Here is a 13,075-nt window from a genome sequence, read left to right as displayed (position 1 = left end):
CCCATTATCGTGGAAAGTACATCGTGGTTGTGTCGTTGAATTTTACCCCAAAAATCGCCTAAAAGCCTGTTATTTGTACCTCAAGAAGAACTTGAGCTGAAATTTTCAAACATTTTCTATGCATAGGAGGGAGGAACAGCATTCAAAGTCGAAAAATTACAATTTGAACGAAAAATCGCCACATTTCGACTTTAAACGTCCCTTCTCCCCTCCTACGCATAGAAAATTTCTGAAAATTTTATGGTAGGTTCCTCTCGAGGTATACTAAGTATAACATAGCATCGCCACCTTCACTTTTTGCCGAAAATCAACAAAAATTCTCGCTTCTTACTCAACTGTTGGGAAATTTTTCTAAAATCGAAAAATTGCAAAATAAATTTACCATTTGACTAGAAATTGCTATAAAGTTTCACTTGAGAGCTGTCGCTATATTGCAAAAATTGATCGCTTATTACGAGTTTTTTTTCTGCCAAAAAAAGCTCTACATTTCACCTAAATTGTGGAAGTCTAGCTTTAATATCAAAAAGTTGCAACAGTCCTACTTTTTCGCAAAAATTGGAAACAAGTGAAATTTGTTGCCTAATGCCCAGAAAATGATTTTTATCTCATTTTTTATTAATGAAAAGTTCTACCTTTTTGTGATTTAAAAAAAAATGTTTTCCTCGCATCATTGTTACTTTTTTCATTAGGTATTTTTCAGTTATTTTTTTGAACGTTTGTGGTTACTGTTCATTTTCGTGGAAAAAAGTAGGGTATGATCCTTACCAGAGGGTTTTCTCAGGGAATGGGAGAAGCGTCGAACCAAAACTTGCCGATAAACATGTGAAAAAAATGTCAATTTTTTTTTTTGTAAAAATGTTACAATTTCCGGAATGCTTTAGCGCAATAGGTATATTATTTTTTCATCTTACGTGTAAAAGGAGTGAAGATGCATAACATACTATTACAAGTTGAAGCCAAATTCAACAATTCAAAGACACAACCTCGTAAAAAAAAACAATTTTCAAGTTCAAGAATGGGTGAAGTTTTTTTTTGCAATTTTTCGATTTTAGAAAAATCTCTTAACATTCGAGTGAGAAGCGAGAATTTTTGTCGATTTTCGGTAAAAAGTGAGACTTTTTGTAAATAAGTGGCAATTACGATTTTTGTAGAAAAAATGAGGCTACTCTGCAGCTTTATAACTGAAAAGTGACATTTTTTGAGAAAAAGGTTGACAACATTTCAGGGCAATGTCTTGCTTTAAAAGCAAGGCTTTTAAGCGATTTTTGGGATAAAATTCAACGACACAACCACGATGTACTTTCCACGATAATGGGAGCGTAGCTAGATGGGGAGGGGGTGGATTGTGACTACACGCATAATGAATCTTTCAAAGTTCACTTGGAGTGCACAATTTAACAACATAACTTCATAAGAAAAGCAATTTCAGGTCGAAGAGTGGATATTAAAGCTTTAGAGGGAAGGGGCAGGGAGGGGAGGGCAGGGGGACGTAGATTGTGGCTACATACATAGTGGACTATCTTAAAAGTTCATTTGGAGTCAACAATGTCACAGCATAACCTCATTGGAAAACAAATTTCCGGTTCAAGAGCGCATTTCTCCAGCTTTCGTGAGGGGGTGGGGCGAGGGGAAGTGGATGGTGGCGGCATGTATCGAGAACAATCTCAACAATCTCAAGTTCGGTTGAAGTCAACAGCTCAAATGCTCAAAACTGCAAATTCAGATTCAAATGAAATTTTGCTACATCGCATTTTTTGACGTTCCACCCCCCTTATCACAACCCCTATCGATGCTAAAATTAAAAATGACACATTTTTGAAATCGTCATGAAATTCCGCTACTTTTTTATTAGAAATACTTTTCAATTGCAAAATTTATTTACCGACAATATTTGTATGAATGCGTTACTTGAGAAACTTTAAATTTAAAAGTTCAACATTGGGAACCACTGAAATGTTGAGTATCACTCAATGAGAAAGGTCGTGGGTAGATATTTCAAGAGTGATCCAATACGAGTTATTTGAGACCACAACCAGCTCCCTAGTCCCATTTCGTCAGGATTTATTGGCTGAAACAGATGACAACAGAGGTGCTCAATTTTCACTACTTTGGGAACCCCTGAATCGGTTTTGCAATTCGATCTCAAAAATGTAATGGTTGTTTCGGGGTCGGGAAATGGTCCCCTTTCGAGGGAATATCGCGAAAATTCTATATCTTTTGGGTTGCACTCTTTTTGAAATTTTCGCCGTGGTACCCGTACTATCAACGTTATTTTTTGTCATTTTATTATTCCTATAACATTAATTTTCCATGTCGTAACTGCTTCATATCAATTTAAATGGTAAAATTGAAAAAAATGGGTTTAAAATGTGTAGTATTACCTAAAACAAGTAGATACACATAATTATAAGTTTTTCAGGCAAAAACCACTAATTACATTATCATGCTCATGCTGACAAATATTTGTTTACAGTTTTTTGCAATCGTCTATGCTTTCATGACCCGGAAAAATGTTGAAAATTATACTTACGTTTTTAACTTAGTTAAAAATAAGTATGAGAATTGGCAACCACAGCACATAATTTCGGATTTTGAAACCGGATCGCTGGCGGCATTCAGTGACATGTTTCCGGATGCCCGCACTCAAGGGTGCTGGTTTCATTATAGTCAAGTAGGTTTACATACATACCTATTGTGCATGAGGTTTCATTTTTGAGATAGACTACTTTAGGTGTAGGTAAAATTACAAGTTGGAGGATGCCTATAGGAATATTACTAGATATATATTATGTACTTACCTGTGGTCTCTGAGTAAATGAGTGCAATTTGAAATCAGACTCAAAGTACCTACCTACTAAGATTTTTCAGAATATGAGTAGATCTAGATACCTATCATTGGGAGTAACCTAATAGCCATTAATGGTTAAAAATCACGACACAAAATACTAGGTAATTTTTCAACTGTTTATAGTCGATTGAGAAGAAAACAAAATCATTAAAGGCTCAAGGAAATGAGGAGGTAAAACGTCTTGTGAAAAAAATTATGGCATGGCCTTTACTTCCACTGGATTTAATGGAAGAAGGTTATGTGCTGCTCATTGCAGAGGCAATAATTCTGAACATTCCTGCAGTAAACGTTCTTATGGAGTATTTAGATCAACAGTGGTTTATAAGTGAGTGTTCTTTCGAGACGAAATGGGGCCATTCAATGTCCAATCCATCACTTTTTTCGTTGAGGACCTTTGAATTTGTTCAATTTTTTTTCTCATGATAACTTTAAATTTCATTTGCTCAGAATTGGTATACCTTTGAGGAAAATCTGGCTGAGGTGTCTGAAAGATCATTGAGAGAAGTTTCAAAAACATTTGCAACAAATTTCAAATTTGAGCTTTTATTATAAGTACAATTTTTGAGAATCTCATCAAACTTGAGAGATGTAATTCAAAATTATGAAATAAAAATTCTATGGGGGATAAGTCACATTTTTACAATAGGTATTTACTAATACAGCTATGAACTTTTCATCATAGTAGGTATACACTATACAGGAGTTTCAAAGCACAAAAATTTTGGTCATGATTTTAGGAACATTGAAAATATCTTGTGAAATGTCACTTTATTGTTTTTGAGAACACCGAATACGAATATCAACTTATTTTTTTGATTCAACTTCTCCAGCACTCCCCATGGGCTTTCAAATTTCCTAAAAATAGTCAAAATAGTGTGACATATTATATCGCACCTCGGGAGTTATAAGGTCACATCTCAAAAAAAATCAATTTTGATGTTTTTGCATTTTTGGGGTTTGCATGATCCCCTGCAACCAAAAATAACACTTTGAGTCGGGTATGCTGCTTAGATCATGTAAAAAATGCAAAGGGCCTAACTCAAAATTTCTACAACATTGCAAGTTGTTTGGAGTTATAAGGTCACATCTCAAAAAACTCCTCTTTCTTTGAGTAAAATTCGCACATACAAAGTGTCAGAAACCAGTTTCGATAGTGTTGAACGTTTTTAAGATGTAAAATAATCACAAGGAGTGTATTTTTTGTAGGTTTGTTCCAAAACAAAAAATTTTTAAAATAGAACATTTTTCAGAAAAATTAATTTGCATATATATTGAAATTTTAGTTTTTTGAGAAAAACTCAAAAACTAAGCACTCTAGAAAAAAACTAACGACATTATGTCGATTGGAAATTTAATTCTCTACAATTTTGCTATCATGAAAATTTTTTTGGACGCTTTTTTTCGCCTCCAGATCACTTTTTATGAAAGGTTATAACTCAAAATGTTTTCCAAACATTGAAATATTTCCTCTTTAAGATTTTATTTTTCAAAATATTCTTATGCTAAATGAAGGTAGGATACCCAATCTTCAAAATGACATGCTATTCATTCCTCACAATTGATTATAAGTTGATGAAAATAATGAATCAAGTTTTAAAAAAAAAGAAAATCACTCTCCTGTAAAATTTCACTTTTTTGAGATGTGACCTTATAACTCCCGAGGTGCGATATGTAGTTTAGATATTGGGTTTTTGGAAGTGAATACAAATTTCAACTTATTTTTTTGATTAGGCCTTTCCAAAGCATCCATAAGCCACCAAAATTTTATGAAAAGGGAAAAGTATTATATACGAGTACCTATACACTCATAAAAGTTCACAGCTGTTTAAATTAGATTTATCGTAAAAATGTATGCTTTCTGTTATTTTCTTCAAATTTTTGAATCTGAAAATTGAGCTTTCACAGAAATTCTCAACTTCAAAGTTTTCGGCAAATACATATTTACGAAAATACTCTCAATCATCTTTTACAGCACACCAAGCAGATTTTCTTCAAAAAACTACAGAGACTTAGTTGTTATTATAAAAAATTCCCCCTGTTGAAGAAAAATAACATCCGTCTCCGAGTCTCACCTGCTTCTAGGGAGACTGAGGGGCCAATAATGACGATTTTTCTTCTTTCCTAATTTGTGGAACCCACCAGAAAAAAAAATTGAAAAATCAGAAGACCTCAACCACAAAGATGACTGATTTGATATGAAAATGGCCCATTCGAGACGATTTTAATTTATCAATTCAATACTATAGACCTTTAATTTATAGGAGTAGGAATTCGAAGGTTGAATGTCAGTGACTCGCCCTATCGGACTAACAACCACCACGAAGCTTTCCATAGGAACGTAATGCTCCATATGACGGACACCAGGAGTGGGACCCATCCGAATGCCAAAGTGGTTTTACGTAAGCTATAACTATTAATCCGTTTCTTTATGTACATAGATTTAGGTATATTTTCATTATATTGCCTGCATGTGCTTAATTTTCAAATTTCTGTATGTAGGTGGGATAAGAAAAATTGAGCATGAACAGGCAGCCAAATTCAAAGCTGCAAAGGAGGGAAAGAAAACTACTTTTCCTCAAAACGATAAGTGGCTGCTTCAGAACCTAAGAATTACAAATGGGCTTCAGAAACTAGCGGATCCTGCGCAGCCCGAATACGGAATTTTGGAATTTTTGACTGAAATGGCCCATGCTCACAATTTTCATATAATAGGTAAAATTTTGTAAAATTATTTACTATTCCCATGATGTATAAAAATATTGACCTAATCTTTTGTTCATTGTAATTTTTTCATTGAGCAGAAGTAGAACAAAATGTCAATGAAGATGGCGGAGATGAATGAATAAGCAAGTACTAGTACTTATGAGATATGGATGTTCTCTGATCACTCACAAGTTTCATATTAGCTGCAATATGTATGTAGTAAGCAACTGGCAAATTTTTTTGGCCAAAGAACTCACTTGGCTTTTTGAGATACATATTTTCATAGTTGCATAAGAGAAGGGGGCCAAAACTCACTTATTTTTAAGACGACTTGGGCTCAACAATTTTCCACTGTAAAGTTTACTGGGTATTCCCCAGCCCTCTCACTCCAATAGGTTTAGTAAAAATATGAATACAACTTTTTAATCATTCAGAAGTAACCTTGCAACTCATCATAGTGAGTCAAAAATTTCAAGAGAAAATTCAAATATTTCGTCAAAAATGTTTTTCAAGTACTTACCTATTTTTGGAGAATTTAAAACCTAAAATTGGATGACGATTCTCTAGATTTCTGGAAAAGGTGTCATGAGAGCTATCAAAATGCCTTAAAATCGTGTTGGTAGCAACTAAATGTCTGTTTGATTAAAGAATTTTGAGCTCAAAATTTTTGGGTTGTTATTATAAGATGTTTTTGAAATTTCAAATGTGAAGATATCGGTAGACAAATTGAAGATTTTTATCAATACTATGTACTTTAAGCACTTACAAAGAATTTCCAACTCAAAACTGGGCCATGACTTTCAAGATTTTTGAAATTTATATGTGATCCACCAAGTCAGTTAAAATTTTGGCGAGAAAAGAAGAACTGGTATAACGATTTTTTTTAGACAATTTTGGAGAATTTTGAGTCCAAACTTACGAGGAAACCTCTTGAGGTGTCCGCCTCCAATTTAAACGGGACCGCGATTTTTGGAAAGAGCATAGTCTAAAACCCCCATAACCAAATTTTCAACTGCCCAAGTCCATTTTTCGATTTTTGGCGAATTTTTGAAAATTTGATGTTTTTGGCGATTTATGCTTTTTTAAAAAAAAGTATGTACTTTATCAATAAAAATGGTCAAAATAAGTCCCTAAACTGATATCAATTAGCCAAATCCAAATTTCACCATTTCCAGCCATTCTGGAGTCTCCAGCGTGATTTTTCAATTTCTCCAGAATTTTGAATTTGCTCCAGAAGGCGTGAATATGAAGTTGGGCACCTAAAAATCGAGTTGTACATTACACTCGACCTGTTTGCCGTGGATATAAATTTTTGAGCACCAGGGCGACTTAATCACGCTGCTTGCATAAGCATTTTTATGCTGAATTTGTTCAAAAAATCAAAGGGGCACTCGCGTCCTGCTGTCTTTTATTTGCGCCCTTGTAGGAGTTCGATTCATGTGTTAAATTAAATAGGTGCACTTTTTATGAATTTTGCATCAGGTATACCTCTTTAGCTTTTATAAATTGTTTGTTGTTTTCGTCTTTCAGTGGCGTAGCCAGGATTTCCTCAAGGAGGGGGCAAAACCAGATTTTTAGGCATGAAAAATCGAAATGAGGGGTAATTTTCTGGAAATCTATTGTAATGTGTGGTGATTTCATGAAAATGAAGACAAAATTACTGCTCGAGCGAAGCGAGAGCGAAAATTTTTGGAAAAAATGGGTCCAAACAACGAAAAAACGTCCATTTTTGCATGTTTTCTTTCAAATTTTCGCTCTCAAGGGGGGGGGCATGGCCCCCTTCGCCCCCCCCCCCTTGGCTACGCCACTGTCGTCTTTTCATTTTTTGATTTTTTTACATGGAAAAGTCCTCCTGATTGTTATGAATTTCATGTTTTTATTTCTATTGAGTTCTTGTAACTTTTGTAGATAACTGTGATCATCTGTTTCTTTTCCCTCTTTTTGTGTGTTAATTATTGTGTATTACTTTGTTAAGTCAACTTTTTCTCATCTTCTGAGTTGTTTTGAATATTTCATTTCTACTGTACAATGTACATACACAACTATTTTTTTTTCGTTTTATTTTTTATTATTTTATGGCTGCCCCTTCTTCTGGTTGTATACATGATCTATGCAATTTAAAATTTTAAATGAAGTAGACATATGGATATGGTGAGTGGAGAAACAGTTTTTTTTTTTTTTTTAACTTCATTCTAATATAAATATGTGTGTACTTATTGGTCACTTTACATAATTATTGTAAAAAAAAAAAATGAAATAAATTGAATCATAAAAGGATAATTTTTGTGCAGGTAGATGATAATGAAATTCTAATCAGAATTAGGTGAATTTCTGATTTACTGAGAAAATATCTGGTCTCAAAGATATAAAACATTAAAGAATCTTTAAAGCCAACATATCCGGTACATATCAAATTTAAAACTGTTCTAAATAATAGCCAATGAACTGTGATCAGTTAAGGAGTCACATTAGAAATCATGGTAATGACATTTTCATTCATTCTTTATTTGCTGTACCTACTTACTACCCAACTTTTATTTAAAAAACGGAAAATATGAGTAGAGTTCTGACCTCAAGTTGAAAATTGAAATTGACTAGTAATTTGTACGTACTACAAAATAATAGAAATACCGCAGTCCGCATATTAAAATATTTCATTTATTCTTTCCGACGGACTTTTTTAACTAAAAATCATAAACAGAAGCAGAGTTCTGACCTCAGTCTGTTGAAGTTATTACAGGGCATTTTCAATTCATGAATTCATTAAATAAAAAATGAAAAATGACTACATTTTATGTAAGTTGTAAGTAGAGTACCTACAGGCTAGAGGCTACTACAGTTCCTGAAAGGAAAAAAATACAGCCATTGTAACCTAGCTGACGAATTGCGCATACACGTTGAAACTGAAGAAAGAAGTTTTTTGCTTGAAGGGAACACACACTGACACTTTCCGGTAGTTTGACATTTTTTTAAAGGCAAATATGTAGTGGTAACCCTGAACGGCAATCGTTGATAACCCAACACAGCTACGTTGCCAATAGTAATTCTAAAACGTGACGTCGGGCGGTCGCCGACGGCTCTAGCCCGGCTCTACCTTTGAAGCCCGACCGTATAACCAGTTTTATTGTGAAAATAGAATGACGGAACGTTGTGTGTGAGGCAAGATCCAGGTAATGCAGAGCCGCTGCCAACCTATAGATTTTTGAAACGTTGAATTTACCAAGGATGCGAGTTGTCAGTGTATGCAACTAACACGAATGTCTCCCTTTTAAAATATGTACTTGATTTGATTTTAGATGGTAGCGGTCAGCGGGTGGGTCGATCCTGATTTTTTTTTCAAACTGGTTCATTGTTCATTTATAAATGCGACAGACGGAAATGCGTAGCTATGGTACAGCTACTTCCCTCTGTACACCCTCTACCTGCTCTATACTAACCATGTAACACATGTAACAGTAAACTGCTAAAGACCCTTCCGACTTCACCCCTCCCCCCATCACCACCCATGAATGAATGAAATAGGAAGACGCGAAGTCGCGAATGGTTGAATAGCGGAATCGTTATTTTAAGCATTCATTTTTATAAATTAACGTAAGTTGGATGGATTAGACAGAGACGAGACCTGTGTTGATGTTTTCCCCCGGCGTTATACATATTATTTATACGAATGTGATACGTAATACCCCTAATTTTAAGTAGCCTACTTACAAGGGAACCTCTTGAAGTGTCCGCCTCCAATTTGCGGAAAGAGCATGGTCTAAAACCCCCAAAACCAAATTTTCACTTTTTTCAGCTGCCCAACTTCATTTTTCGATTTTTGGCGAACGTTTGAAAATTCAAAATTGACTGTTTTTGGTGATTTATGCTTTCTTCAAAAACCTACGTATTTGATGAGAGTAAAAATGATCAAAACAAGTCCTAAAACTGATAAGTATTATTCCCCAAATCCAAATTTCACCATTTCCAACCATTCTGGAGCCTCCAGAACTATTTTTCAATTTCTCCAGGGGCTCCAGAAAGGCTGAAAATGAGGAAATTTACCCTTGTGGGCTTGATTAATGACGAAATACAGCGATTCGCGCATATTTCGATAATTTTCTCGCAAACGAGAAATTTTTGATTTTTGGATAGGTATTTTTATTATGAAAAAAGCTGGCCAAAAAACCACTCTTGAGGTGTCCCTTCCAGAATCGGCTCTAATGTGAACACATTCGTAAACAGGTCGAGCATAACACACAACTCGATTTTCAGCTGCCCAACTTCATATTCACGTCTTCTGGAGCAAATTTAAAATTCTGGAGAAATTGAAAAGTCGCGCTGAAGGCTCCAGAATGGCTGGAAATGGTTAAATTTGGATTTGGGGAATAATATCAGTTTTAGGACTTGTTTTGATCATTTTTACTCATCAAATACGTACGTTTTTGAAGAAAGCATAAATCACCAAAAAAAGTCAATTTTGAATTTTCAAACGTTCGCCAAAAATCGAAAAATGAAGTTGGGCAGCTGAAAATTTGGTGTTGGGGGTTTTAGACCACGCTCTTTCCGAAAATCGTGGCCTCGTTCAAATCAGTGGTGGACACCTCGAAAGGTTCTCTTGTTAGTCTAACTAGTCTTGCACGATGCCATAGTTGCTTTTAGAGCTTTTTAAAATGATGATCAAAAAATGTTTTTAAAAAACATATCAAATCATATATAGAACAAAATGCTGTATTCTTTTGAATAATTTCCTCATGTTTTGTTTTCAAAAATAAGTACCTAACAGTTGGAAAAAAATTTAAAAAACAGAAGCAGTTGTTTGGAAAAAGACAAATGTATATGACAGCTATTGAAATGGTGATGAAGTTTTCATTAGATTTTCACCTACTACCTACTTACGCGAAAAACATCGCGGCGTATTAGTGTTAGCTGTAAGTATTGGGTTGTATTTCTTTCGGACTTTCGCCATGTAAAAAATTAATATAAACTGTGAAAAAATCATTTTTTCGAGTTGTAACCACTACATTAAGCTAAAATTTGGAACATGAATCTAGCAATACCTATATAAGCGATATGTTAGTGCACTATTTCTTCAAAACATCCATTTTGAATTTTGATTCCATTTTTATGCAATTGTAAACCCGTCCCCTCAAGCGCATTTTACTACAAAATTCACCCCCACTCTTGACAATTTTATTTTTGTTGAAAAAAAATCTACAGGCCTATCAATGGTGTATTGATTCGGCCATATACAAAAATTCAGCTCATTCGGTAGGTTTGCGACCAAAATAACCCCAAAAAACGCATTTTTGGTACAGTTCTCGCCTAAGCGAGAAATATCCATGTGCTGTATATGAGCTGTAGTACACTTTGCATCGTGATCTTAAAAACGAGTAAAAATAGTAAAAAAATTCATTTTCTGAAGTTGTAATCGTCGGAAGAAGCTGAAATCTGGTACATGACTATTTCAGTACCTCATTGATGCGTGTGTACAAAAATTTTTCCAAAAAAAATTTCAATAGGAAGGGGGCGGGTCTTGAGATAAACTTTGTGGTGAGAGTTCTGAGTTGAAATTTGGGCTGAAATGGAATCATAATTCGAGTTCCGCGATCTCGAATTAGGGGGGGGGGCTGTTTGGGGTTAATTTTCTGCTCATATTTAGCTCAAAATGGACAAATTTTGATTTTTTTCAAAATTCTTTTTTGTCTATTTTTAAGTAAACGATTCGTATAATCGAAAAAATTATAAGAGCTAAACTTCTTCAGCGCATGAAGCTCTGCAGTAACACAAAGTTTGAAATGTTAACTACCTACTTTCTCATTCCTATTTCCTATCAACTCGAATGGGGTGAAGAAATTGGGAACTCAACATTTTCAAACCTTATGTTCCTGTAGAGCTCCATGTGCTGAAGAAGTTTAGCTCTTATATTTTTTTCGATTATACGAATCGTTTACTTAAAAATAGACAAAAAAGAATTTTGAAAAAAATCAAAATTTGTCCATTTTGAGCTAAATATGAGCAGAAAATTAACCCCAAACAGCCCCCCCCCTAATTCGAGATCGCGGAACTCGAATTATGATTCCATTTCAGCCCAAATTTCAACTCAGAACTCTCACCACAAAGTTTATCTCAAGACCCGCCCCCCTCCTATTGAAATTTTTTTTTTGGAAAAATTTTTGTACACACGCATCAATGAGGTACTGAAATAGTCATGTACCAGATTTCAGCTTCTTCCGACGATTACAACTTCAGAAAATGAATTTTTGTACTATTTTTACTAGTTTTTAAGATCACGATGCAAAGTGTACTACAGCTCATATACAGCACATGGATATTTCTCGCTTAGGCGAGAACTGTACCAAAAATGCGTTTTTTGGGGTTATTTTGGTCGCAAACCTACCGAATGAGCTGAATTTTTGTATATGGCCGAATCAATACACCATTGATAGGCCGGTAGATTTTTTTTTCAACAAAAATAAAATTGTCAAGACGTCAAGAGTGGGGGTGAATTTGATAGTAAAATGCGTTTGAGGGGGGCAGGGTTTACAATTGCATAAAAATGGAATCAAAATTCGAGTTTAGCGACCTTGAATTAGTGGGTAGACCTGTTTCGCATTTATTTTCTGGTTATATTCAATCTTATTCCGCCCAAGATTAATGAATTTTGATGTTTTCAAAATTCTGTTTTGCATTGAACGTGAACTGCCTACTTCTCGCTTAATACATAGGTACTTGTGTGGAAACTTGCGATTTACATTAGCAGTCCATATCAAATAGGTATAATGTCAATGGAAAGATAGGTGAGCGATTGACATGTGAAAAACCAATAGCTCGTACTTGACCATTTTCTTAAAGCCAAATGTTCTTTTGAAAAAAATTAAAATTCATCAATTTTGGGGGAAAACTGCAATTAAGATAGGTAACTGAAAATATATATTTTTCCCATACTAATTTGAGGCTATTGAACTCGAATTTGAGGACAATTTTATTTCAAATATGAATTTAACACCGCCATGATCAAGTTGACGCCAGAACCGCCTCTCACCTACATTTATTTTTTGTTGTCTATTTTGTACAACACTTCAACGATGTAATAAGCCACAACTTTATTTTCAACTGCCTAAATTAATTGCCAATCAGTGCATAAAATAACATGTAAACTAACTACGATTATGTCACCAAAATTTCATTCTACAATTCGGCAAATTGGTACTGTGGGTAAAACCGTAAAATTCAGCAAAATTTCGGATAAGAGCCTGAGATAAAAGAAAAACATTATTTTTTACTTCTTGAAACACAAATTTTCAAAGACTTTTGCCCTCGCTTCGCTCTGGTTTGTAATCTTTACTTTTTCGAGATCTACATGGAAATTTCCAACAAAAAAATCAAGTGTAAAAATATACTTTTCATCTCACATAAAAAAAAATCATTTTTATGCCCTCGAAATACAAATTGCTTGGGCTTGTTCTGTTTCTTTTTCAAAATGAACTTCCTTCAAAAAACCTCATTCAAATTCTCAAATTTTAAAATCCGAAAAATAAACTCTTC

General features: G+C 34.4%; 1 protein-coding gene across 2 annotated transcripts in view; it reads left to right on the top strand.

The window, feature by feature from the left end:
- Positions 1-7,831, top strand: part of LOC135835409 (uncharacterized) — a 32,773-nt gene extending 24,942 nt beyond the window's left edge. For both annotated transcript variants that reach the window (XM_065349647.1, XM_065349646.1), the window contains 5 exons: positions 2,474-2,671; positions 2,972-3,173; positions 5,110-5,247; positions 5,348-5,560; positions 5,650-7,831. In XM_065349647.1, coding sequence (XP_065205719.1) covers positions 2,474-2,671; positions 2,972-3,173; positions 5,110-5,247; positions 5,348-5,560; positions 5,650-5,690 — 792 coding nt within the window. In that variant the 3' untranslated portion in view covers positions 5,691-7,831. The remainder of the gene's footprint in view (positions 1-2,473; positions 2,672-2,971; positions 3,174-5,109; positions 5,248-5,347; positions 5,561-5,649) is intronic.
- Positions 7,832-13,075: the final 5,244 nt, after the last annotated feature.

This window comes from Planococcus citri, chromosome 2, assembly GCF_950023065.1.
Source record: "Planococcus citri chromosome 2, ihPlaCitr1.1, whole genome shotgun sequence".
In the NCBI taxonomy this organism is placed as follows: Eukaryota; Metazoa; Arthropoda; class Insecta; order Hemiptera; family Pseudococcidae; genus Planococcus; species Planococcus citri.
Note: the sequence above shows the minus strand (reverse complement) of the source record. Positions and strands in the feature narration are given on the sequence as shown.